Here is a 27,177-nt window from a genome sequence, read left to right on the forward strand (position 1 = left end):
TTTTTTTTAAATTGCAGTATGAAAAATTAAGGAAACTCGTATGTAGGGTGAATTGCCCTAAAGTGGGACACCTAAGGTCTAGTGTTTGTAGCTCCCAAATAAATACATGAATGCCAGTGAAACTATGGGTTAGCCAAAGCTGTGGTATCATGTCATCAAAATCACATGACCTCTCAAATGTCCAGTCATATTTGAGGGCAGAGCAATCATCAGACAGGAAGCACATTGTGTGAAGACCCCCCAAAGGTCAGTGACATAGAGTTTTGACAAACTTGATATTAAGGAGTATAAATTAATTTTAAACAAAATAGTCCTGCTACTTTTTGGTCTAATGTGCTTATGAAATGTTTGTCCATCAAAATGTAGTATAACTTTGTATGTATAAACTATATATTTTATATGTTTAACAAATTTCCTAGTGTCCCACTTTAGGAAATGTGGTTTTCGAAAAGTGGGACAGTATGATTAGCCTAATGTGGGACAGTACTTCAGTCAGTCAAAAATGTGTGGTGGGGCATGGTTTGTAGGACAAAAATGGTTATTTACAGGGTTTTAGTGTTGCTATGCACTGTTAGAATGCTGTTACTGCAGATGGGGTTATAGATGATAATAATCGTGTCTTGACATGCAAAGACTGCTTGTTTAGATGTAATGGGGGGTAACCTCTGCAGGTTGTTTTTATTAAGATGGAGATGGAGATTAAAAAAAAAAAACAGTTGTGATTGTATGTTTGTTGTTTAGTAAAGTAGAAAACATTAGGAAAATACCAGTACATTTTGACCTTGTGGGGACATTTTTTGGTCCCCATGAGCAAACAAGCTTATAAATGATACAGAATGAAGTGTTTTGAAAATGTTTTTAAAATAGCAGAACGTTTTGTGTGAGGGGTAGGTTTAAGTGCTGCAATATTTTATATTTTGCCTTCAAAAAGGCCTAGGCTATGCCTGTTGTTGTTGTATGCGTTTGTTGTTAAGTAAAATGAACTAGAGAACAGTCAAGAAATTCTGACTGTGCATTTAACTCTTTTCTATCTACATAACAACATAGGCCTATGATAATAGTTGCTTAATGTCTTCATAATAAATTCATCAATGCATCATATTGTATTATTTGTCTGATGATGTTAAATTATCCATGTTTCAACCATCCATAATCAAAAGCATTTTACTATTCCACATGAATCAAGGTGATTTTGGCCTTTTATCATAGACTTTTCAGTGTCCCACATTAGGAACACAACTGTCCCACATTAGGAAGCTGCAGATTTTCTCAGATGATTTGCACTAAGAGCACTAATATGTCTATAATTTCTTTTATGAATGTGTTATCAGCATTTTCTCTTTTGATTTGATTAGGACACATCCTGGGTTTTTAAAAATGGTATTGGGTATGGATTTAATGTTTTGGCTACATCACAATATTTCACAGAAGTCTGAATTTTCCCACTTTAGGGCAATTCACCCTATGCTTTTATTTTAGTGGAATTGTATCAATAAACAAAATCTCCAGTCTTTCACATGCATCTTAAAGATCATGTTTAATTTGTGACTGAAGTGGGGGCAGCACGACATTGTTTTGCCTTGAGCGGCAGTTGAGTTTGTGCCGGTGTTGTGCCGAATTCTGACCCCCGCCAGATTATTACCCCCTAGTATTGGCACAGAAGGTTAGGATTAGGGGTGGGGTTAGGATTAGGCAGTCGGGTAGCAATTTCAACAGGTGGTAATAATTTGGCAGGGGGTCGAAAATGGGCCTGTCTTTGTCCATATTAGGGATTTCTGGGCATGTCATAAGTTCTATGTCATAATGTCATTACTTCTATGAGTCCGTTTTGGACTTTCTGCACGAGAGCACCCTCCAGCGTCAAGTATAAATTAATCAGACACTGTGTGAAAGTGTTTAGCACTCCGTATTGATCACATCGCCTCGTTCTGGATACGAATAAAACGCCAGGTCATGCATAGATCTTTTCTCTTTGAATTTAAATCTAGATTTATTCACACTGGCCAATGAAAACTCTACGTGAACACACTTGCCCGAAAAAGTACGGGGGACGAATTTTACGGTTTATTAAAAGTGGGGGTATTATTAATATCCGATATTAAAATCAGTGCAACACACTTTGCAAAATGCGTGGGCATTGTCGACATGGCTTAGAGATATTAATTGCATGTGTGATTCAGGGTGAATCTACCGAACAGTACATGACAGCAGCACCGTCTGAACCGAACTCTTTTGGACAACTGATGCTGTGCTAATGCTATGAGCGCGAGTAAACCGAGGACTTGAATGAGGGGGCCAATCTGGCTTTCATAGCCCGGAGGGCATAGTCAATTGCCGAGTGCATTACCTGCAAGACCTAGATGCAGCTTGTCCAGAAGCCGTGTAAGCTTTCGCCACGAGAGACGAAGAAAACTTACAGGCCCTGGACGAGAGTCTCGGACAGCCCCACCAAGTGGCGGCGTTTTGCGGGCATAGATGCACCACAATCGCTCTCTCCACCTGAGGGATCTCCGTATAACCCCTTGCTGGACCCCCATCGAGGGCGATGAGAGCGGAGTAACCGGTATATCGTGTCCTGGCCGAGAAAAGGGCCTTGCACAATTTCGTGCACCACCAGGAAGAAAGGCACTAGGGCTGGTCTTGGCTTAGAGTCATGCTCAGCACTCAGAAACCAATCATCGAGCCGTGAGCTCTCGGTACAGGGTGGGGGAGAACACTCCAGCCCGATACTCTTGGCCACCCGGGCAAGCATGGCTGCCATTTCAGCGTCTGCCCCAGACTGAAACTGCGTCAGATGGCTCTAGCCCACCCTCCGATGCTGCGATTGATACCTCGTCTTTACGAGCCCCGAATTAAAAATGTAACTCGCCCAGAGACAAGCTCTCAAACCCATCCAGATGCTCTACCGGGGTGCACGACACATAGGAGGATCGGGAAGTCCTCGGGGAGTCACCCGGCTGAGCCATTCCCTCCTCCCTACACTCTCCCCCAACGCACATCGCTGCGGCCTCATACCCGGAAGTAGAAGGACCGTAACGTAAGATTAAAGGAAAATATATACATTTTATAAAATGTTATTTTTATAATTTTAAAACCAAAATCCCATATGCCTTTTTATGTGTTCCAAAATGTTGTGTTTTATGTGTGTCCTGCATTTTAAGAGTAGATCAAAATTGAAAAAACAAAACATATTTTGGTTTTTACAATTTATTTTTTAGAAATGTATGATGGATAAAAGGCCCAAATAAAAGGCCCTACACAAATGTGTTGGGAGTTTCACAAAGTAACAAGTGCATAAACTTGAAGAACAAAGGTAAACAATGTGAGAAGATTAAGGTGAATTGCTTTTATGATACTTTGTCACATTTGAATAGTTGCACTTATACAAACACAGATACAACATACACAACACACAATGCCTACCAACCCCAAAACGAGTTAGGTTAAATGCATAGATACCCTTAAAAACCCAACATTTTCATTTAATAAGAGTTACATTAAAACAAACAAACAAAAACAAGGTTTTACTAGGGTCAGGATAGAAGAAAAGAAACTGCTTCAAGTTCCTGAGGTATCTTTGAAGACAGCTTATAATCCTCAGTACTTAGATGCTGTCTACTGCAGTTACGACAAGCATTTTGTTCTTAAAAGACTAAAATTGGTAAGCCTAGATCCCGTTCCTTTGTCTGACTACACTTTGAATGACTGAAGATGCTGGAAAAGACAAAATATGGATTCATGAACTCGTATGCATATAGCTAAAAAGAAAATAGGCTCCCTTTACGATAGGTGGCCAGGACATGAAGCCTAATGACGCTGCTTCCCCCATGGTCACAGTTCATCCTGAAATAGCAGCGACACATTCCTAGATTGCATGCGTCTACATACACAGCTAAGTGAGCTACTGCAACAAAACCATAAGAGATGCACAGCTGGAACTGCAGAATTTTAAGATGGAACATTAAATGGTAAAATGGCTGAAAATAAAATGTTTTTAAAAAACCAAGCAATCATGTGACACTTGTAGAAAATGTACAGTGACATAAGTATAGTAAAGGGAGTATAGGCAGTGCAAAGAGTGCCTTAAGTGAGGTTCACATCACATCTAGCCTAATCATACGATCTAGTCCAAATCGCTCACATATTACATGAGGCACTTTTAAACTGTAAAAAAAGTGCATTTGAGATCAGGCAGTAGCACCACTTGTTTATGAGGTCACATTTATCGGCTGGTTTCTCACTTCCTCCTCCTTCCACAGTATTTGCCTTGGCATCCTGCGCCCCCTACAGGAAAAGACACTGTCAGTACCACCACTACTGATAACAGTCTTTCATGTTTACACTCTTTTTATTCGAACTACAACCAGTTTTAGAATCACTGAGAAACTATTATACTTTTTATTAATATTTTGAATTTGTTTTTATTTTTATACTTTCTGTTTCCATTTTAATTTCAGTTAAAGTTTTAGTAATTTAGTTGTTTTTGCCTTTTTTAATTGTCTATATTTTTGTTCATTTTTATTTCAGTTTTAGTTATTTTAGTACATCAAGTTAAACTAAATAAAAATCAGGAATGTTTCCTTGGCAATTAGAAAAAGAAGTTTAATAAGTAAGGAAAAAATAAGTTTAAGGTTTTTTTTTATATTTTACTGTATTTTATTTCAATTAAAGTTTATTTTATTTCAAGTAACAAAATGGTGTTATGGTTTTAGATTTAGTTCACTATAATAACCACAATATATACATAATAAACTTCTATGGTATTTTGGCTCACACTTTCATTTTAGGCTCATACTTTCAATATAAAACTTGCGTGCAACCCATTTTACATTTACTTGGAATAACATGCACTGAAGAGCCATTTATAAGACCAGGAATGTGTATTATGAATGTAAGTGGTGTCAATTTCATTTTGATTTTAAAGTTGATTCGTTGTTTTCTGTGGTTTGATTTCTTTGGACATAAAACATAAACTTGTGCAACTAAAATTCATTGTTTCAACAGGTTTTTGCAGTATGGACTAGGGGCTGCACAGACTAGTCGACTTTAATGCTCTGCCATGACGCTTTAAAGGGTGGTTGATTGCGATTTCACTTTTTTAGTGTTAGTTAGTGTGTAATGTTGCTGTTTGAGCATAAACAATATCTGCAAAGTTACCAAGCTGAAAGTTCAATGCAAACGGAGATATCGTCTTTTAAAATTCTGGCAGTTTAATGCCTACAAAAACGGCTGGTAGGGACTACAACGAGTTACTTCCCGGGTTCGTGACATCACAAACCCAGATAAACCCCGCCCTCGGGAAAAGGCCACAAAGGGGGCGAGGCCATGCTGCGCTGCTTTAGAGACGAGGAAGAGAAAACTAGAGGTGCACGTAAAAATCTATTCATATATGAATCGCAATTCTGTCTTCTAACGATTCTAATAGGTTCACAAGTTTCAAAATCAATGTTCTAAAGAAGTATGAGACAACAACAAACAAAAAACATAGGCCTACCATTAAAAGCCGTGCTTGCACAGGTTCTGCACGATCCTCTTCAACAATATCCTCTGCTTCTTAATCGGGCTCAAACTGATAAGCGATATTAACGACGCTTGGCTGCCCACTGCTCCGCGTGTGTGTTCACGGTGTGTGTGTGTTCACTGCTGTGTGTGTGCACTTTGGATGGGTAAATGCAGAGCACTAATTCTGAGTATGGGTCACCATACTTGGCCACGTCACGTCACTTTTCACTTAAATGCAATCTTTGCTGCGCTACTTTAGCTGTATCTGATTTAGAACAAGCAGAAATCTGTGAGAAATATAATGACCCAAAGACAAAAAAAAAAAAAAAGATAAAAATTAGCTGTTATAGGAGCAAAAGCCATGTGGGCATCACTGTGTCATATCTGTTCACAAGGTATTGAAGTCTCAGCTCAAGCTTCAGGCTTATTTGTTCATTAATGACATCATCAGCGACTAGTTGATGTCGACTCCACTTTCATCACATAAATGTCGACTAAAAAATCTGAAGTCGTTCAACCCCTAGTGTGGTCCAAAGAAAAATTGAGAGAAGTGCATTTATATCTACTTAAAGGTGACATATGAAAATCTGACTTTTCCAGCTTTTAAGTGCTATAATCAGGTCCCTGGTGCATCTACCAACCAAGGAAACGTGAAAAAGATTAACCCAGTAACTTTGTTTTGGGAAGCCTTTTTCTGCAAGCCTCTGAAAAAACGAGACTGTTCTGTCTTTGGCTGCACAGACGAGCACAGAACACTATTAAGAGTCCCAGCCTCAGAGAAGACAAGAGAGCAGTGGATTTATTGACTTATTTACAGTATATTGCTGCTGCCACACAGATCTAAAATAAATATGCGATTTATTTCCCAGCTGTTTACCTTCACAGACATATTATTTACAGTATATTGCTGCTGCCACACAGATCTAAAATAAATATGCGATTTATTTCCCAGCAGTTTACCTTCACAGACATAACCCACTGTTTTTTTGTAACTCGTGTGTTTTAAACGTAAACTTGTGTGTAAATTAGGACTTAGTTTAGTACTCACATGCTGTGACAGTCGCTTTCTGTCCATGTGCTTCGGATGTGTGCGCTCAGAAAACCATATATCAGAAGTTTAAACTCATATGGTTTAAAACGCATGATTTCAGCGCGATAAACATGATAATCAGAACCAAAACAGATGTTTTTAGCAGGTATGAGCTGTAAAGGTGCAGCTCTATTCTGGAAAAGGGGGCGGGGAGCAGCAGCTCATTTGCATTTAAAGAGACAGGCCCCACTCTGCTTCCACTCAAAATAGGCATTTTCAAAATGTTATAATAAATGATCTGTGGAGTATTTTGAGCTGAAACTTCACAGACACATTCTGGGGACACCAGAGACTTATATTACATATTGTAAAAAGGGGCATAATATGTCTCCTTTAAGTACCTCTGTAGCCTCCTGCACCTAGAAAGCCTTGAAGAGCTGCATATTTGGCTGCTTTTGCTATAAAGAATCATACAACACACATGTACATGCAATAAATACTTGTGATTGGTTGTGGATAATGTACATGTTTAGACAAAAATCTAATTTTATCATTTGCTGCATTTGAAATATTAGCTAACAATGAGTGTGAAGAAGCATCACATACATTGCTGAGGTGTAAGTGGAGCACTTCCAGGTCCCCCTGCACCAGTGCCACCATAACCTACAATACAATATAATATAAGCACAACTCTTCATTAATCACACTGAACCAATTACATTGATCACTGTAACACATCGGTACAGTAAACCATCACACACCACCTAAATTTTGCTCTAGTGTTTGATTCAGAATGTTTTTTAAGGATAATTTGGATGTATTTGTCGGCTATGACTTTTGTCATGATTTGGTTTAATTTTTTTGTGAGAAATCCAAAGTATTAAAGTAAACTGATTGTAAGCGATCACAAATCAGCATTTTATAAATGACTCCATTGCATAGTATCATTAGCTTTCTTTCCACACACATACATTGCAATATGTCCATATGTATGCAACCTTGTTGTGTACAGAACAATCATACAAATTCATGTAATTCATTCAGAACTGTAATGGAACATTTCTTAAATTTGTCCCTGTCTTTATTCTCATTTAAATACCTAGAGTATTTAAGAGAGATAGTTCACCCCAAAATAAAAATTCTTCATAGTTTCTCATGTCGTTCATCTTTGAAAATACAAATGAAACACAAAAAGCACATCAGATATGGCCAGTGAATGCTCAAACGTGCTAACTTGATGTACTAGAACCGATGAGGTTTGTTCTTGTGTGTCATGCAAGCACGATCAAGCTTCCACAAGAATTAATGAGGTTTGACCTAAGCCTCAGACCTTGTTTGATGTGCTCTAATTGTGCGTTGATCAATGTTTATATGTGAATAAAAGCCTAAAATAAAATCTCTTGATCAAATAAAGTGATTGTGTCTCTTCAAACACACACACACACACACACACAAAACGTTGTTTCAGTTGCTCTATTCATATGAATTACTTATACAATGTCTATATGTACTTTTTAATGTGTGAAAGTTTTGGTTTTGGTTGCATAGATTTTAAATGGATGGGCAAAAAGGAAGAGATCCAATGCAGTTATGTATCCTGATATCTGCTCTTTCAAAGCATTTCATAAATTCAACTGAGAGAAAAATGGAAGGTGTGGATAAGCCCATTTCTCCAACAGGCACAGGGAGAACTGAGGAAGGATATAATAGCTCACCTGGCTGATAGCCTTGACCACCCAGTGCACCTGTGCCAAAGCCTTTAGGACATTGAAACAAAGGCAAGTAAATATAATCCATCAAAATTTTACATTCTGTATGCTCATTCATTTGGTGAGACAAGAATAAGAATTTGACAAAAAACATGCACTAAGTTTAGTGAATTTGCCTTATTAACATATTAATCTTAAGTGACAATGCTGAATACAATGTAACTTTACCTCCACCGGTTCCTAGTGGGCTTCCAACACCTCCCATGCCTCCAGCTGCACCCAAACCTCCATACCCTACAATACAAAGAATATGTCAACATTATAATCATATAATAGCAAAGATGTCAGTAGTGTTTCAATTTCATGTTGCCACAGCCATATCTGATCACCAGGTATCTGCCAGAGGTATTAACTGATGTGAATGATTCTGTGCAAATTTACTACTTATACTCCCCTGTGAAAAACTCTTTGCTTTTTACTTTTAAAAACTACTTATTACGAAAAATAACACACTTTAAAATAATATACTAAAGTGCGAACTTAATGTAATGTTTTTGGACACTTAATCACATAATATTTATAATTAAATAAAAATTTATTATATTTTACATTTATATTAAATGCAACTTTAAAGTGCTTTTTTGACTGGTTTATGTAAGACTTGATTACATCTTTATATGTAATTTCATTTTATTGTGCTGACAAGTATTCATGGTAAACTACAATATACTTGAATGTAATTTCTATTGAAACTTGCATGTCACATATTTAAATATATTTCTAATTACACATTTGTAATGATGAAGGTGAACATTTGTTATTTCTGCAAGTCAATGTTTAAAAATATACTTAAGATGTGAAGAGCACTGCAAGTCCACATTAAATACAGTTAACACTTCTTTTTCACAAGGGCTCTCCCTCTACCATCTTCCGAGCCCAATTAGTAGGTTTATCATTATATTCAGACCCCTAAGCTAATGTAATGACATTGTATTAATAAGCCACAATTAAATTAATATTTTATAAAACAAGAACCTGATTTCCCAGGTTTCCCAGCTCCAGCTCCCAGGCCACCACCTGGATATCTGGCACCTAAAAAAAAAAAATTCATCAATGTTTTTTTTTTTTGCACTACTGTCAAACTTATGTTTAATGTATATTAAAGTACATGATACCTCCACCCAGTCCTCCAACTCCTCCAGGACCTCCAATACCTCCTGGTCCAACTCCTAGACCACCACCAATGCCTCCAGCACCTCCTGGTCCTACTCCTAGACCACCACCAAGTCCTCCAGGACCTCCACCAATGCCTCCTCTTCCAGCCCCACCCAATGTTCCAGCTCCTCCAAAGCCTCATAAAAAATTGTGATTATAAATTTTGTCTAACCTACAAAGGAATGGTTATTGTAGTAGTAAAGTGTTGATTTGATGGGTTTTACGTACTTTTAGGTGGTTTTACTGTGCCAGGACCATAGCCAAGCCCTTAATAAATAAATAAATATTAAAATGTAAAAAAAAAAAGTGTCTGTAGTCAAATTTTCTGAAAAAAAAAAAAAAAAAATTCAGAAACTTACCACCAATTCCAGACCCTCCAAGTCCACCAGCACTGCCTGGGCCACCACCATAACCACCTGGACCACCTCCATAGCCAAAGGGTCCTGGTCCATATCCGCCTGGGCCTCCAAGCCCACCAAGTGTGCCTGCTGCCCCATAAACTTTCATCAAAGTGATAAATTAGTTATTTAACAGTCTTTCCAGTTCAGTGTTTAAAATACAACCAAATTCCTTTTTCATCATAAGAATTGTGGAATAGCAAATTGTTTTCTGGTACCTTTTCCTTGTTTGCTGCCCACTGCAGCCCCACTGGGAAACCTGAAGCCTGCAAAAAAATTATACACACAGTTCTCAGCAAAACAATAATTGTCAGTACTGGTACTTAAAAATATAAGGAATGTGTTTTTTTTTTATCTGAACATTTTTTACCAGTCCCTGTTTGGATCCCACCAGCTCCTAAACCTCCTGCTCCTCCATAACCTACAACAGATTTACAAATCCTTATACATAGGCACAAGCTAATTACATTCTTTTGTAAATTTTAAGTGCACTTTATTCAGCTCCACCTCCTGGTAGTAAACTACCACCTCCAGGCAAAAGTCCAACTCCTCCCGCTCCAGCTGGACCCGTTCCACCTACACCTCCAACTCCAACTCCAAGAGTTCCAGTTCCACCTGTACTGCTATAAACTAGAAGAAACGCATTGATTGTAATACAGTCCTTGTTTTACAAACAGAGAAAAACACAGCTAATAGACATTTTACAGATCAAGATTTTCACAGCAAATCACCTTTAGAGGGTTTAACTCCTGCCCCACTTCCTCCTGGACCTCCTCCAACTGCACCTGTAACTCCACCAACTCCTCCTGGACCTCCACCAATTCCCCCTGGACCTCCACCAACTCCCCCTGGAACTCCACCAACTCCTCTCGGAACTCCACCAACTCCACCTGGCCCACCACCAACTCCTCCTGGACCTCCACCAACCCCCCCTGGAACTCCACCAACTCCTCTCGGAACTCCACCAACTCCACCTGGCCCACCACCAACTCCTCCTGGACCTCCACCAACCCCCCCTGGAACTCCACCAACTCCTCCCGGAACTCCACCAACTCCACCTGGCCCACCACCAACTCCTCTTGGACCTCCACCAACTCCTCCCAGAACTCCACCAACTCCACCTGGCCCACCACCAACCCCACCTGGACCACCACCTACACTTCCAGATCCTCCTTCAATAGTGCCCGGAGTATCTCCACGTCCAGCAATGGCTCCACCTCCAATGCCTACAGTAAGATAAATAAAATAAATCTTTTTACAAATGAAAAAGCACCTGCTTGCCGAAATATATAGAGACTATAAGAGTAAAGTGAATGGCATGAAGTACCTGGGGGTTTTAGTGGTTTGGCTCCTGGTAGTGTTCCACTATCGCCAACTCATAAGAAAGAACAACATTATTTCAAGTTATTCAGTCACACTGGAACATGCATTTATGAATGAATAAAGCATAAAAGCCTCTTCAAGTGATGTTAACTACAACATCACTTATTTCATATAAACTGGAAATCAGTCAAAAACCACCATTCTAAACGCCTAAAATAGGAACTTTTCAAGGAAACCAATAAAAAAATGCTCGTTCTTAGGCATTGCTTTATATCTGACTAACCTTAAGTCTTCTGGAAAAAAGTTATAAACTAAAAGTCTCTGTGTCATACAGATAATGTTGTGAATTTTCAATGCAAAATATATTTACATTAAAAGTATTCCAAAGCTCAATACATTTCAAAAGAATAAGTTTTATAAGCTACGACAACCACATGCGAGAGACTCCTCCACCACTAGATGGAGCCGTAACATTAGCAAGTTTTGAACATGATGTAGGTGGATAATTTTGTGTAAATAGGCTGCTGAAGAACTCAACTACCACTAGCAACTACTAAAATAAGAAACAGGGAACATAATCTTGAGCTCAGTGATCCCTTCTCATGTGAGGTCAGTAATCCATTTTCTGGTTACGATGACAGATCTTACTCTCTGGTCGTGGCAATCCCCTTCCACCTAAAAATGGAGAATGTCAATAAGGTAAATAGGAATTTTCAGACGTAATAAATGGCTGTTCATTTACAGTATTGCACAACTAAAAGCTAAAATACAAACCTGGTACAGTTCCAGAAACACCTAAAACATGAACCAAAAAATTTTGTATTCACATGTAGGCCTCTCTCTTAAAAATTCATTTTCAACACTTAATAAGCAATTACAAATCATTCTGAACATACAATGTTTTTTTGATATGCATTTCATATGTGGTTTTCATGAATAAACAGCTGTTAGCCTACAGTATACTGATGGCAATACTATTAATTCCACACTATAAATATGAAGAGCTCGTTTAAGGAATTAGTTTGCCAATAATAATAATAATAATAATAAAGTTCTGACACAATTTACTCCAAAATCTACATGACTCTCTTTCTTCTGTGGACCAAAAAGCTACATTTTTAAAGAATATTCTGACAAAATATATAAGTATCATAAAAGTGGAGGGTGGAAAACAAAGTATGACAGGCAGCACCTAGCACCTTCAAGTCAATCAAGTACCTCCTCTTTTCCCTTATCTGTTCAGTGTTTAAGACAATAAAAGCATGATTTCATGGTGCAAGTTAAGCCATGCTTCAAACTTGAAACTAGGCGCTAATAACCCAAAATAGGATATTTAAGCACTGTGATCAACCAGCCACTCGGTGAAGTGCAGTTGGTCAGGCATTGTGTCTGAACAGACATAATCTGGTGAACTTTTTATGTCTATTGGCTTGTCTGGGTTTTTGAGTGTCACATAAGATGCAATGTATACTTTTTATTCTATGCAAATTAAATGTGAGCTACAGACAAATAGAAAAATTACCAAAAGTAGATGAAAAAACGCAATAGATTAACATGATGTCAACAAGCTTACTGAACAGGAAAGGTCTACCTGGTTTTTCTCCAGCTAAAATGGGTATTCCTGTCCCAGCAACCCCATCAAGTCCATCAGCATCAATGGACCCACCAGTAACACCTGAAAAAAATTACATACTGCTCAGTTTCTATCCTTTTAAAAAGTTGGAAATCCATCTTAAAATACCACCTCCGATAGACCCACCTGATCCCTCTATTGGTCCGCCAGATTCTGAAATAATCACAAAATAAAACTGGTGGCTAAAAGGTGGAAACGCCTGTTCATTTTTTCTTACAATGTCTAAAGGACAATTGTTTTATCCTAGATGTATGGGATCGGATGGGATGTAAAAAAAAATACATAAATAAAAATAAAAGAAGGAAGGAAAGAAAGAAAGTAAAAAAAAAAAATACAGTAAAAAGAAAAAAAGGTAATAACCGTGACCACCTCCAGCACCACGAGTTGCACCATCAGGATTGCCAGTCACTAACATGGAACAGGTAAGACTGATAATTATGACACTATTGACACTATAAATTATATGTGTATCTTAAAGTACATTCCAAATTAATTGCATTACCTCCATCAACTCCAGGTTTAGGTCCTACTCCACGATCTGTGCCGGTAGCAGCTGTACTACCTGGAATTGCTGTTCCTCCTATGATGCCTGGTACCCCAGATTTAAATTGAAAACTGGAATAGCAATATTTCACTGGAGACATGGATTGTTAGATGATATAACCATAGATCACCAACTCACCATATTTGTCTGGTTTGGTTCCTGAAACTGGTGTACCTCCAGCCCCACCTAAACCACCTGTGATGTAATGCTGAGCATGTAAACAAATTCCTATCTGTATCTATTAAGTGTTATTTAGTCCTCTTTTAGCAGTTATAATCACCAGTTCCAATTCCAGTTCCTGTGGCCCCAGTTCCACCGGTTGCTGGTATCGACCCACCCAACACACTTCCGACCCCACCAGCTGGTTGTCCTATTAGATGGAGATGCATCGGGTCAATTCTTAGACTGTAAACATGTGACATTTTAATTATAAAAATCAAATACCATAAGTGGTTTACCATATTTAGGTGTTTTTTGTGCTCCTCCATACCCTTTAGAATGACATGAACAAATCAGTAGGTTCACCCACCAATGCTTAGACCACATATTTCAAGTTTAGTGATTAGTATTGCATCTATTGAAAGTTTTTAAAACTTTACCTCCATATCCAGCACCAGTCCCAAGCCCTCCAGGCAAAACTAAAAAAGTAAAAAGTAAACTAAAAAGTATTTATTTATTTATTTGGATTGCATTGTATGGACAAAAAAAAAAATCAACAGCACTGAGACATTTCTCAAATTATCTTATTGTATGTTCCACAGAAGAATGAAAGTCATGTAGTTTTGGAATGACATGAGGGTGAGACAGAATTGTAATATTTTTTGATGGAGTGTCCCTTTAACAGAAAAAAAAAAAATCAGCTTCATGTCAGCTTCACATACCGCCAGGACCTCCTACCAATCCTGGTACACCTCCTGCTCCCAAGACACCTCCAGATCCGGGTAAACCTGTCAAGGTATGTATGGGTTTTATTCTCTGTTAATGTTGTATTATTCCAAGGCAAAAATTTAATTCAGTCAAACCAAAATTTATTCAGACACCTTCAACATTTAACACATTATCACGGTTTATTCGCTATAGTTTAGAAAATGGTAATAAAATATGACAAGAACTCAGAGTTAAACTGTTAACAAATTCATCTTGATAATGTCAGATAACAATTAAGCAAAACATGGTCAGGTCAAAGTGTCTGAATAATTTTTGGTCCCAAATCTTTGTCAGTTTTATTGGTAGTCCACTGTATGAAGATTTTTTTGGGTATAAGATGTCACAGTTTACTTTATTTTGCTATCCTCACTTACATAAATGAACTATAGTTTCCTGCACCCACTAGTAAAACAAATATCAAAAATTATATCTGGTGTCTGAATAATTTTTGGTTTGACTGTATTTACCCTTAAATTTATAATAAGTTGATTTTAAACACCGTTTAATTCTTAAAATATTTGTAATGTGCATTAAATATGAATATATAACTGAAAAAATACATTGATGAATATTAAATTATATATTTATAATTGTATTCATAAAATATTTGGTAACAATTTTGACAATTAGAATGTACAGTGTATTAATCAATGATCAAGTGGCACTTGCAATATACATGTAAGTGTATGTAGTGTATTTCAACTTGCCATATTTAGCTGCTTTTGATCCAGGTCGATATCCTATCGGAACATTACATGTAATTTTGAAAGATACGTTGATCAGGTACAGTTTTAATAATATAGCTTTTCTAATTCCTGTGTAAATGACCTATTCTGACTGGTTTCAATTACCTCCAGCACCTGTTCCATAACCAGGCCCAAACCCTCCTCTGCTTCCTGCTCCAGCAGCACTACCAGGAAGTCCTGGTCCAGCAAATCCAGACCAGGGACCTCCTACAGTCCCTGGACCATAACCACCAACTGGTCCTGCCCCCGTGCCAAATCCTCCTGCTGGACCGGTTCCTACCTGACCCTGCAGACCAAGTCCTGGAGCACCTCCACTACCACCAGGACCTACATATGGATTGAAATAATTTAACAAGTGCTGTTGCCTAATTGTGTGTGTGTGTGGTGGGGGGGGGAACAATATGAAAAAATTGGTTTAAAATATCCTACCATATTTTAGGGCCTTTGGTCCACCTGGATATGCTGCATTGGACGCAAAGTATAAATGTAGATCTGGAAACACACAGAACGCCTGAACTGCATATATGTAATATAATGTCTGTCAGCATACCTCCAGAGCCAGGTCCATATCCTCCAGCAGGTACTCCTCCTGGTCCATAACCACCCGCAGGTGCCCCTCCAGGTCCGTAACCACCGATTGGTGCCCCTCCTGGTCCATAACCGCCAATAGGTGCCCCCCCAGGTCCAATTCCTCCACTTGGTGTTCCTCTAGCAGTTCCAACACCTGACACTGTTCCACTACCAAGTGACCCTCCTAATCCTCCAGGCAATCCTGTTCCACCAGCTCCACCAGTAACCCCTTTTTGCAAAATGTATAGATAAAATGTAATTTATAATTTGTATTTTTCTAAATGGATACTAAACTTTGGAGATTATTTAACTTCCCCTACCATATTTGCGAGCTTTGACCCCAGCGTATCCTAGAACGTAAGAAGTCAATATTGGAGAAATATGATTTAGCAGTGTTTAAGCTACAGTTCTGTACAGTTCTTTATATGAAACTTTAAACTTCTTATTTCTACAAAGCATTCAAATATGAGCACAGCAACATATTTATAGCCCAGCTTGTGCTTTTATGGGGACCTGCACTAATCCAAATCTTTACCTCTGTTCACCTGCTGATAAAAAAAAAAAAACTCTAGTCCCAACAACTTCAAGATGTCACCTCAAAAAACCTTGGCCAGGCCAATGTGGTCATGCATTAACACATTGGTGAGCTACAGAGAAAGAAGAGCAGATTATCGAAATACTACTTATGCTTAAAATCAACATCCAGTAGATAAACAACATTTTGCTCTAACCACGCTAAACCTACTTTGCTGTGTGCTTGAATGATACAGTTATCCATTTGGATAACACTGATGAGACATTAGAATGTGCTAAAGAATGTGATGGCTAAATTTAGTCAACCAAAGAAAGGTCATCTGGGGATATACTTGGCTAGATATGCTACTTAGGTTTCCAGATTGGCCAGGGTTTAATTAAACTCCAAAAAAGTTTGAAGCTATCATTTTCTTATGACATTGCATTACTATGGTTGGTGGGTTAGAGAAAACTACACTCTAAAGAAAAGTTTGTAAAAATAGGGTATAATGTTAAGTCAAGTTGCCTTTATTTTTTATAGCACTTTATATAATAGATTGTTTCAAAGCAGCTTTACAGTTTTAAACAGAAAAGTAACAGAATCAATGATGCAAACTTCAAAAATGAGGCAAATCCAAATTCTTCTGTAAAGCTGTAGTAAGACAATAGTGTTATTATTCAGCGCCAGTCAGTTCAGTGATGGTAACTGTAAAGTTCATTCATTATGAAACAAGTTAAATTCAGCTATAAGCAGCTCTACTGAAGACAGTGGTGTCGTTATTCAGTTTGAGTCGGTTCAGTGTCGATTCAGTTCAGTTCAATAACAGTGTCAATGTTGCAAATTTCATCGGTTCTGAACAAATTTGATCAGCCCAGTGTTTGAAGTCATTAGAAACACTGATTTACCTCCAGGTTCAAATGCACTTCCCGGAACACTACCAGGTCCAAGGCAACCACCGGGTACACCTCCTGGACCATAACCCACACCAGGGACACCTCCTTGTCCAGCCCCAATTCCTGGTATACCCCCTGCCCCAACTGTTCCGACACCAGTGCCTGGCAATACACCTGGAATACCTGCAACTAATCCAGTGCCTTGGCCTAAAGCAGCACCTCCACCAAGCAGACCTAGAAAAATAAATATAATATTTAAGGTTGTAAGCTACAATAAAGTTTGGATGATAAATGCAATCAATAAAACCATCATAATTAATTTAACAGTGCAGTTTGTTGAAGGATTCAATTAAAGGTTGTTTTACCATATTTACGAGCTTTTGCCTCTGCATATCCTGCAAAGCATCAGAGTATTTAATTATTAAATATGACCTCACTTCATTATTGTAAACTTTGTTATACAATATGATGGTTTGATTTGGTACCAATGCCAGAGCTGGGGAGTCCTCCAGCACCACCGCTAGGAAGACCACCAACTCCACCGCCAGGAAGTCCACCAGTTCCTCCACCAGGTAATCCACCAAGTCCACCTCCAGGTAGCCCTCCAACTCCAAGTCCGCCTCCAGGTTGTCCACCACTCCCAAAACCTCCACCAGGTAGTCCACCAAGTCCAACACCAGACACACCAGCTGCTCCTGCAGTACCTAAAGTCCCACCAGGACGTCCAAGATGGGCTACAAAGGATTTATCAGTGAATATCAATGTCTTACATTTCTTAAGGTTCTGTGACTGTGACTAGAATTTCACAAATTATATATGAAATAAAATCATAAAATCTGAGCACAGTGATAAATCACACTGTGATTTTATGTAAAAATGATTAGGATTGCATTTGGCTTGTGGGACACTAATTGAGGAACCCAGATGTTGGGTATACAACATACACTAAATCATAAAGAGGCATGTTAAAATTATATTTCTTTTGAACTTAAAAAGAGCCAAATAACAGAGCCAAATATTCAATATGGAATTTTGACGAAACTCAAAATATTAAAAAAAAACCCTGTTCAAACACACCTTCCTGCAATTGTCAAGTAATCCTCAGCATCTTGGTTTAGGTGTGTTTGATTAGGGTTAGAGCTACGGTACTGGAACTCTCCATTAGCAGGGTTGGCTACCCCTGTGCAACAATGTGTATTTATGGACACAATGAAGACTATTATAATGACATTACTGTTGATTTGCTGTTACCAAAATCTATTTCATTGTAAAATGCAAAATGTAGTCGTACCATATTTTCTTGCTTTGGCTGCAGCATATCCTAAAATAAGGCAGAAAAGTAGATAATCATGCTGTTAATGATAATAACTTTCAAAACGGGGTAATTTTCAAACTAAAATTCTTTTTTTCTACATACCTTCAGGACCAAGTCCAGGGATTCCACCAGTGCCAAGGCCACCCACTCCCAAACCATAACCAGGAAGTCCTCCAGCTCCAAGACCACCCACTCCCAAACCAGAACCAGGAAGTCCTCCCGCTCCAAGACCACCCACTCCAAAACCAGAACCAGGAAGTCCACCAGTTTCTATCCCTGAAGCTAGAAAATAAAAAACCCAAAATTGCATAGAAATGAAGACGAACCTCCGTTTTTATATATGCTGCATGATAAACTTCAATCCAGAAAAATAAGCCTTTTTCATGTTTAATTTGTCTTTTTCTACTTTAACTGATTTTACAAGGCTTAATATTTAAGATTTGGATTCCCCCTGATACCTACCGTCATTTCTTTACACCTATAATTTTTCCATGAAAGAGACAGTTGTCAGCCAGGTGATTGTATATGACATGAATCTGTAAGTTTTCTTACCATTCTTTCGAGCTTTTGCCCCAGTTCCTAATGAGAGACAATCCATGGATATTATAAGACTTGAGTAAATTTCAGTGTTTTAGATAATCCTTAAATATTTCTCAGTTTGTAATAAATCATAAATTTACCCCCAGGATAGGTACCACCAGTTCCTGGATAAAGGACACCAGGAGTTGCACCGCCAGCTCCAGGAATTACTCCAACACCTGGAACAGCTCCTATTCCTGGCGCACCTCCTGCACCAGGAATGCCATTTATGCTTGGAACACCACCTGCACCTGGTATACCTCCTACACCAAGCCCACCACTACCGATACCAGGAACACCACCAGCCCCTGCAAGGAGAGTCAGCAATATCAAGCATGTCGTTTAGACATATATTGAAATTATTGTTCCTAAGAAAGTCTTACATTATTTTCCTGCATGACTTACCGTACTTGGCAGCTTTAGCCTGAGATTTTGCTGCACTTGTACCTTAAATGAAGTAAGTAAATTTCCATAAATACTCTAAAACTCTAAACTCATAAAGCAAATAAATTGATTTTAAATAATGAGAAGCTAATTTAATTGGCTGACGAGTATAATTTATGTTAGTTGATCTCAAATGTATATAACAACAATGGATAAAAACATGGATACTACCTCCAGACTTTGGTGATATAAGAGGATATCCACGGAACACGCCTGGTATTTGTTGACCAAATCCTCCGCGGCCTCCTGCAAAAGAAAAAGACAAGTGAGCTCTGTTAGAAGCAGTTTTGATACCTTTTATTGAAAGAACTGTTCTCTCAGTAATTTATTTTACCATTAGCTCCAAGTGCACCTTGACCAAGCAGCCCTATAAACAACAAAATAGAAGACAGAGCCTCAGAAAACATTTTAATTGCTGGATAAAGCTATCAATTATAAAACTATAAACCACATAAAGCTTACCAGTTTGAGATCCCGTTGCTACACCTGGCAGAATGCCTCTACCGCCAAAACCTACATATAAAAACAAAAATGTAGATGTCATATGTGTATGAATATTCTAGAAACAATGGAAAATCTTGTAACTGTCATATTTCTACTATTTCAGTCACTCACCTTGTCCAGGAACTATACCCCCTTGGTATAGCCCAGGAATCCCAACACCTTGTTTGTTTGCAGAAAGAGAAATATAAAACAATGCTTTCTTGTCAAAGATTTGATAAAACTATTTCAACAAAAGGGGAGCTCCATCAGTAGACGGAGTTACCTGGCACTGGTGCCTTCCCAGTCTTTCCGACTTTGCCCCCAGTGCCTGTCCCAGTTCCAGTTCCTGGTAAACCTGTTTGGGGGAGAAAAGGTGCTGGGAGCCATAATGAATTGAAAAGTTGCAAAGGTGAAAATTTGCAAGCAACTGCAAAGAGCAGTAGTTTAAGAGTCATGGCCCTCAAAACCTACCTCCACCAGGCGCAACTCCTGCTCCTCCAATTCCAGTTCCAGTGCCACCAGTTCCAATTCCTACACCTCCAGGCCCAACTCCAGCTCCACCTGGTCCAATTCCTGTGCCACCTGGACTGATTCCTGCACCACCTGGTCCAATTCCTGTGCCACCTGGTCCAATTCCTACACCTCCAGGCAGAACTCCCACACCACCAGGTCCACACCTCCAGGCCCAACTCCAGCTCCACCTGGTCCAATTCCTGTGCCACCTGGTCCAATTCCTACACCTCCAGGCAGAACTCCCACACCACCAGGTCCAAGTCCTGTGCCACCTGGACCAATTCCTGCACCTCCAGGTCCAATTCCTATTACACAAGGATCAAATACAACATGTTTTAGTGCAGTTTAAATACATTTTATTTATATTTTTTTTATTTTACATTTTTTTAAAAAGTGATTTTTTTTTTCTGTGATATAAAATAGTGACAATTTTATAAAGATTTGTTTCATTCCACAAGTTACAAAGTAATCAAATATCACACCTTTATTTAAGCCAGTGCTCATGTCCATAGATCTAGTTTTACCTGGTTTTGGTGGTTTCTGACCAGTTGTTCCAGCTCCAGGATAAAGACCTCCAGGCCCACCATGTCCACTACAGCTACCTAAAAACAAATTACATTTTTAAGCAGCAGATAATATTCCTTTTTAATTTAACCCCCTCAAAATATGATCACTTTCCCCTGGTCATCTTTAAATTTATTCCTTTTTTATTGTTTATGTTATTATTTCATGTCTACAACATATGAGGAAAGGAAGTATATTCTTACCACCTGATGGGTAGCCTGTTCCAGCACCTCCAGGTGTAAGTGGAATAGCACCTGCTCCAAGACTTCCTGTTCCAAACGGTCCACCACCAAAACTCCCAGGCACACCATAACCTAAATTTAGACCATCTGAGCTAAATGCATTTTGAAACGACTGACAATACACTGCTTTCTGACTGATATAGCTATAAGAATTAATAAGAAATAGTGATGTTCACAGCAAAAACAACATGGATTTTAAGTATGAGTGCACACTTTTTTTGTTGCAGAATACTTTTTAATTCACATCATACCTGGTTTCCCAGGTTTTCTGCCTGCTCCTGTGACAAAGCAAAATTGTTTTGTTTATTTTTATTAAATAGTGCTATGAACAGAATCACAAAGGTATTAATAAAAAAACTGTTGTTGTGTCTACTGTTGATTAAAAAGATGTCTTACCAAGACTCAAGACACCTGGTCCAGCACCACCAGGGACAATGCCACCTTGTCCAGTGCTACCTGGGAGAATGCCACCTGGTCCGATGCCACCTGGTCCAATTCCACCAGGGACAATGCCACCAGGTCCAGTGCCACCAGGGACAATGCCACCTGGCCTGACGCTACCTGGTCCAACTCCACCAGGAACAATGCCACCAGGTCCTATACCTCCAGTGCTGACACCTCCTGAGCCATAACCACCAAGACCTCCATAACCTGAAAATAATGTGTGTGTGTGAAGCTACCTTAAATTTCTCAGTGAAGATGAAAGTGGGTCTTATAGATTGCCTACTTGTTTTTGGTGGTTTTCCTCCCACACCTAGAAGCAGGAAAGGGAAAAAATAATGGTACTAAACAAAACCTAATATATTTAGAATTAAGCTTTTAAATATCCATATATAATTACTAACATTTAGTTTTATTAACTTTCTAACCTCTTCCAGCACCTACTGGACCAACTCCACCAGGGCCAAACCCTCCCACACCAGTGCCCACACCTGACAAAAAAATTATAGAATTCTCTGTTGTAAGAAACATCACCATAAAAGATTGCTTAACTTTGAAACGATTGAGTTTCTCTACCTTGTCTAGGTACCCATGTGCCAATGCCACTAGCTCCAGGACCAACACCAAAGCCACCAGGTACTAAACCTCCAAGGCCAGAACCCCCTGGCCTGAGTCCAAGGCCACCAAGACCACCACTACCACCAAGACCTCCGGTTCCAAGAGTGCCTGGAATACCCCCATAACCTGTTTGTGTGAAGCAAGACTCATGCAAACCTTAATCAAACCAATACATTATTTGCTTAACTTAATGTATGTAGTTGAAATTGCAGATGTATGTGAACACTTTATTGAATGCAGTTTTCTCCCACTCACCTGGTTTAGGAGGTTTGCCACCAGCACCTACAGATAAAATAAAAAAGGTGACATAAAAAAGTGATTGAGATCAATCTCAATCTATTAACCATTTAAATATCTACCACCCTACCAACAAAAGTGAAGTTTCCAGTATTTATTTGGCTCAGCTACACTGAGTTATTCTACAATCCCCAACAAAGACGAGCAGAACCTTATAGGGAACAGTTCAGATAAGTTTGATTGCTTATTAGTAAAATTACATTCTGAGAAATATTACCTGCTCCAAGGCCTCCAGTTCCAGCACCAGCACCAATCCCTCCAGGTCCGACACTTCCTGGTCCAATGCCACCAAGTCCTATTCCGCCCGGTCCAATGCCTCCTGGACCAATGCCAGAAGGACCAACTACTCCAGGTGCAAGTGATCCAGGACCCACACCTGTACCACCTGGTCCAATTCCTGGTAGACCTCCATATCCTCCTGTGTTGACACAATTAATTTCTCATCTGATGTAAAGGCAATGTCTCTGCCAATCTTTATTATTAAAATCAATCCCAACTTTTAGCATGCGTTACATCACACCTGTTTTATGTGGCTTGATGAATGACCCTGTGAAAAAGATAAAATTCATGAAATAATTTTTGTGCCTCAATAGCATGCCCCTAAATAGTTAGATATGTTATTACAAAATATTAATTATGTTAAATACATTTTATGGTACATTATTGTACTGTAGCCCATGTGGGAATCTATTATGGGTTTCTGATTTAGATAAAGTTGTAAAACTGTATAAAGTTAGGTTAAAATGTACTGTAGAAAAATGTGCTTGGAGATAACCTAAACTGCTGGGTCTGTCATTTTTATTTTCTTTATAATGTGATTGGGTACTTTGTGAATAATAACCTATCAGGTATCAGGATATGAAGGAGGGGTGGCACGAGATGGGAGAACGGATAGAGAAGGAGCAATAGAAGATAGTACGAGTGAGAGAAGGGAGATGTCGGCTAGATATCTCCCTGTATATGTGTTTTTCGTTAGAAATATGTGCATGGTAGTCCATCTCAAGGACATTAGAGTGGACTTTTGAGTAACTGCTACTTTTGAGTTAGGCCTACTGCTGGCTAAGCGTGACTACGAAGGTTCCCGATTAATTTAAAGTGCATCACAGACATTACTGGAGAACTATTGGTGGCGAGCCAATGCATCTCGCGTTAACTGTTTATGGTCGCGATCATCGGCAAGGAAAGTGATAAGGAGAACGATAACGGACGTGAACCGTGGTGACTGGATTGCTGTCTACCGCTGACCCAGAGTGAGAGGATTCTAAGTTCGGCAGGGCATCGTCAAGTTAGGAAGTAAAATTTCATTGATTTGTGACAGTTCTTGATTTTGTTTCTTTCATATTGCTGACTGTTGATTTTACATATAGAGCTCATTTGATAGAAGGGGATTACACGCTTGTGGTTTGATAGAAACTTTATTGAAAAGACTACCACTGTAACACGAAATAATATTTTAATTTTTTTATTGACAACAGATTCATTTTAATTAAGTAAATTAAAATGTGCGTTAACTTTTTGTCTTTGTGGTATGTTGTATTTAATTTTTCCTGATATTTTGTGATAAAGGTGTGAAATAGATAGGCACGAATTTAAACAAATTAAACCTATTATATAGAAGAACCTGGGCGTCACCCTTAAAATTCCCAGTGGCAGGAAGGGGGCGTTACAGTACCATAATATGTAAAGGAATATTCATCAACCTGTTCCCAGGCCTCCCGCGCCTAATCCACCAGTACCAAGTCCTCCTGTACCAAGCCCTCCACCACCAGGTCCAACTCCCCCAAGACCTCCAGCACCAGGCCCAACTCCTCCAAGGCCTCCAGCACCCAGTCCAGTACCTTGCCCCCCAGGACCACCACCTCCATAACCTGTTCCAAGTTGGACAAGTAAATATTAATTTAATCAAACTTAAAATTACTAATTAAGAGACATTTAGCCACTTACCTCCTGTCTTTCCTGGTATGAAACCAGGTATTACACCAACTCCTGGTCATGAAAAATATTAAATATTACAAATTATTATATTACAATGCAATATTCTTTATTAGTTGCTCATTTATTAAAGATTGTTATAGCACTGATATTGAAGCTATGGACACTAATTGCACGTGAAATGTTTAAGAATAAATGTAAACTCTCACCAGTTCCAGGTCTTATGCCAGTTCCTGGCCCGATTCCAAGACCACCAGGACCAGGACCAGCACCTGGACCTAATCCTGTTCCAGCTCCTCCATGACCAACTCCTGGCCCAACACTTCTGATTCCAGCACCAAATCCACCTCCTGGACCGGTTCCAGCACCAAATCCAGCTCCAGTACCAAGACCACCCCCTAATCCACCTCCAGTTCCTCCCCCTGCACCAGCTGGTATGTAGATTCCTGATAGAGAAAGTGAACAGTAGTAAATTTCTTATGTCCTGTGCAGGAAAGTGTGCAGGATAAAGAAATAAGGAAACCTTTAGTTGTGTGTTTTTGTAAGTATTTGAGAAATCTGAAATTGATATGAGGAGAATAAAGAGAATATTCTCTAAAACGTTATTACATATTATCACATCTGCTGAAAAGCTGAGAACATCACTGTTTGCACTGCAAACCCATATTTTTTTTCATTTAAAATGTCAGACGATGCATATTATGATCTAACTCCTGCAACACATTACCAGTTTATGAGGACCATTCTTGTGCTTTACTCAGTGATGATGCCACATACCCAGGGGGGTTCTAACTAATCTTGCATCTAGTCTTTTATGTGAAGCCTCAAACAGCACCGAATGCATTACCACATGAGTTTCTGTGTCCCCTTGCCTTGCTGTTTAAGGTGGAGGCTAGGGGAACAGAGAATGGATGTGATTCATATGAAGAACAACATCCTATACGTGACCTATTACAAGAGCTTAGAACTAGTCTGTTCTACAAACCCACTGGGAAAAGCTTGTAGGTTGTTAGTATATGATGTAATGATCTGGATTAGAATTTCTCAGACCTTTCCTTTTACCTGAATAAAAAAATGACAAGTGGAAACCATATCCATAAACATAAACAGTGACTTCAAATCCTTAAAAAAATTTACATTTTTAAAAAATAAAAATCCACCTGGATTTATAGAGTACTATTTGTGATTATATCAAATTAAACTTAAAATTACATTACAAACTTTAACCAAATGCAAATGCATCATGTTTCACTGATATGTTACATACTTCGCTAATATTTAGTTTTATCCAAAACTAATATAAAGTAATCAAAGTAATATAAAATGCTATAAGTATTAAGATTTAAAGATCATGCAGGAACAAGACCTGATTCAAATTTCATTACACAATAAACCATCCTGCAACAATGCACCACAGCATTTCCTCAGTACAGCACTTTTAATTCAACTTGCTTACTTTTTTTATTCATCCATCCTTTACCTGTACCTAGAACATTCAGAATATAGACAACAAAATACAACCTAAGTGCATACACTGTCAGTGTGCTACTAATTTTAAAAGAGTGTGATGCTATTGCCAAAACTGCAATACACCTGTAATGCAATAAGAAAGAAAAGCCAAATGAGTTTGGAGAGACCTTACCTCCTTGAAGGGAGGGTTTACACTGAACCAGCAGGAGAAATCCATGCAAGAGTAGAGGTACCTTACTCCAGGCCATGCTGCTCTGTAATATCCCTCTCCACTCCCAAACTGTGGGTTTTATCCCCCAAAAGCAAATCATTGCACACTCATGTCTTGAACAAGAAGGATAAGGGGTGGGGGGTCAGTATGAAAGAGAGAAAAAAGAAAGTAAGGATGGAGGAACACTACGCAATAAGGGAAACTAGCACACTTGGGTCTTATACATTGTTTTTTTTTTCTAACCCCACCCCTAGCCCCCCTAAATGACTGGTGTTAGTGCATTTATTTGGGTCACCTCTGCCAACATGAGTCAAAGCATTGGCCAAAAAATAAAGACAGATATTTGAGGATAGGGAGAGAGAGAAAATCTCTCTCTCTCTTAACATCTACCTCACCAAGAGAAACGTCTGCCAGATATTCTCATTGAGAGTGTTTCTTTTTTATCCAATAAAAAGCAGTAAGAAATCACTCCAGATAAGGTTATTACATGATATATTGTTTCCAGCTACGGGGGTGTAAGTAACATTTAAGGACCGGACCCATCATTCAATCATTCAATAAGGAAGAGTGCTCACCTCTGATGTTTAAAGGGGTCATATGATGCGATTTCAATTTTTCCTTTCTCTTTGGAGTGTTACAAGCTCTTGGTGCATAAAGAAGATCTGTAAAGTTGCAAAGACTAAAGTCTCAAATCCAAAGAGATATTCTTTATAAAAGTTAAGAGTCAGCCACGCCTACCTAAAACGGCTCGTTCTAACACGCCCCCACATATCTACGTCGCTATGTGGGAAGATTTGCATAATGCCGCCCAAATGTTCACGCAAAGAAAGAAGGTGTAACTTTTATTCTCACTGTAGTTTTGTTGTTTCCGCCACCATGTCATAAAGACGCTGTGTGCTTCGTTGTGAAAGCGAAACTACTTTGTTTGGTCTTCCAAAAGAGGACGATATCTGCTTCGTCATGCCTGGAGCTGATTTCTGGCATGGTTTCAGCTGGTTGCTGAGGAAATACTACAACTTTGCGCTGTCGATCGCCGGATCGGCTTTCACCGTGGACGAAGCAGA

At 38.9% G+C, this 27,177-nt stretch overlaps 3 protein-coding genes across 3 annotated transcripts; all 3 read right to left on the reverse strand.

Moving 5' to 3' along the window:
* Positions 1-6,925: 6,925 nt before the first annotated feature.
* LOC107697328 (acanthoscurrin-2-like) lies at positions 6,926-9,953 on the reverse strand. The gene is made up of 7 exons (XM_016498064.1): positions 9,830-9,953; positions 9,417-9,593; positions 9,277-9,333; positions 8,470-8,535; positions 8,248-8,289; positions 7,139-7,195; positions 6,926-6,990 (listed from the first exon to the last, which is right to left on the reverse strand). Exons 1-7 carry the CDS (start codon positions 9,951-9,953, stop codon positions 6,926-6,928), a joined length of 588 nt encoding a protein of 195 aa, XP_016353550.1.
* Positions 9,954-14,935: 4,982 nt separating this feature from the next.
* LOC107697329 (elastin-like) lies at positions 14,936-20,842 on the reverse strand. Its single transcript, XM_016498065.1, has 21 exons — positions 20,821-20,842; positions 20,527-20,643; positions 20,297-20,461; positions 20,109-20,180; positions 19,958-20,005; positions 19,805-19,855; positions 19,677-19,709; positions 19,514-19,588; positions 19,304-19,345; positions 19,000-19,206; positions 18,872-18,898; positions 18,422-18,601; positions 18,296-18,325; positions 17,490-17,738; positions 17,370-17,399; positions 17,017-17,238; positions 15,918-15,947; positions 15,578-15,826; positions 15,457-15,489; positions 15,133-15,354; positions 14,936-15,021 (listed from the first exon to the last, which is right to left on the reverse strand). Exons 1-21 carry the CDS (start codon positions 20,840-20,842, stop codon positions 14,936-14,938), a joined length of 2,190 nt encoding a protein of 729 aa, XP_016353551.1.
* Positions 20,843-21,523: 681 nt separating this feature from the next.
* On the reverse strand, positions 21,524-26,150 carry LOC107697330 (glycine-rich cell wall structural protein-like). The gene is made up of 11 exons (XM_016498066.1): positions 26,075-26,150; positions 25,913-25,918; positions 24,642-24,878; positions 24,252-24,368; positions 23,021-23,047; positions 22,718-22,918; positions 22,459-22,485; positions 22,162-22,329; positions 22,014-22,076; positions 21,872-21,898; positions 21,524-21,795 (listed from the first exon to the last, which is right to left on the reverse strand). Exons 1-11 carry the CDS (start codon positions 26,148-26,150, stop codon positions 21,524-21,526), a joined length of 1,221 nt encoding a protein of 406 aa, XP_016353552.1.
* Positions 26,151-27,177: the final 1,027 nt, after the last annotated feature.

Source organism: Sinocyclocheilus anshuiensis, unplaced genomic scaffold (genome assembly GCF_001515605.1).
Source record: "Sinocyclocheilus anshuiensis isolate Anshui unplaced genomic scaffold, SAMN03320099.WGS_v1.1 scaffold1095, whole genome shotgun sequence".
Classification (NCBI taxonomy): domain Eukaryota; kingdom Metazoa; phylum Chordata; class Actinopteri; order Cypriniformes; family Cyprinidae; genus Sinocyclocheilus; species Sinocyclocheilus anshuiensis.

Coding starts and splice junctions, on each gene's coding strand:
- LOC107697328 (XM_016498064.1), bottom strand. CDS start 9,953: ATGGGGCAGCAGGCACACTTGGTGGGCTTGGAGGCCCAGGCGGATATG. Junction 8,536..9,276: donor TGGGAAACCTGGGAAATCAG/GTTCTTGTTTTA, acceptor TTTGTATTGTAG/GGTATGGAGGTTTGGGTGCA. Junction 7,196..8,247: donor TGGTCAAGGCTATCAGCCAG/GTGAGCTATTAT, acceptor ATTGTATTGTAG/GTTATGGTGGCACTGGTGCA.
- LOC107697330 (XM_016498066.1), bottom strand. CDS start 26,150: ATGGCCTGGAGTAAGGTACCTCTACTCTTGCATGGATTTCTCCTGCTG. Junction 22,919..23,020: donor CATCAAGCCACATAAAACAG/GTGTGATGTAAC, acceptor GTGTCAACACAG/GAGGATATGGAGGTCTACCA. Junction 21,796..21,871: donor AGGAAAACCACCAAAAACAA/GTAGGCAATCTA, acceptor CATTATTTTCAG/GTTATGGAGGTCTTGGTGGT.
- LOC107697329 (XM_016498065.1), bottom strand. CDS start 20,842: ATGAGCACTGGCTTAAATAAAG. Junction 19,710..19,804: donor AGCAACGGGATCTCAAACTG/GTAAGCTTTATG, acceptor TGTTGTTTATAG/GGCTGCTTGGTCAAGGTGCA. Junction 18,899..18,999: donor TGGTGGTACCTATCCTGGGG/GTAAATTTATGA, acceptor GTCTCTCATTAG/GAACTGGGGCAAAAGCTCGA.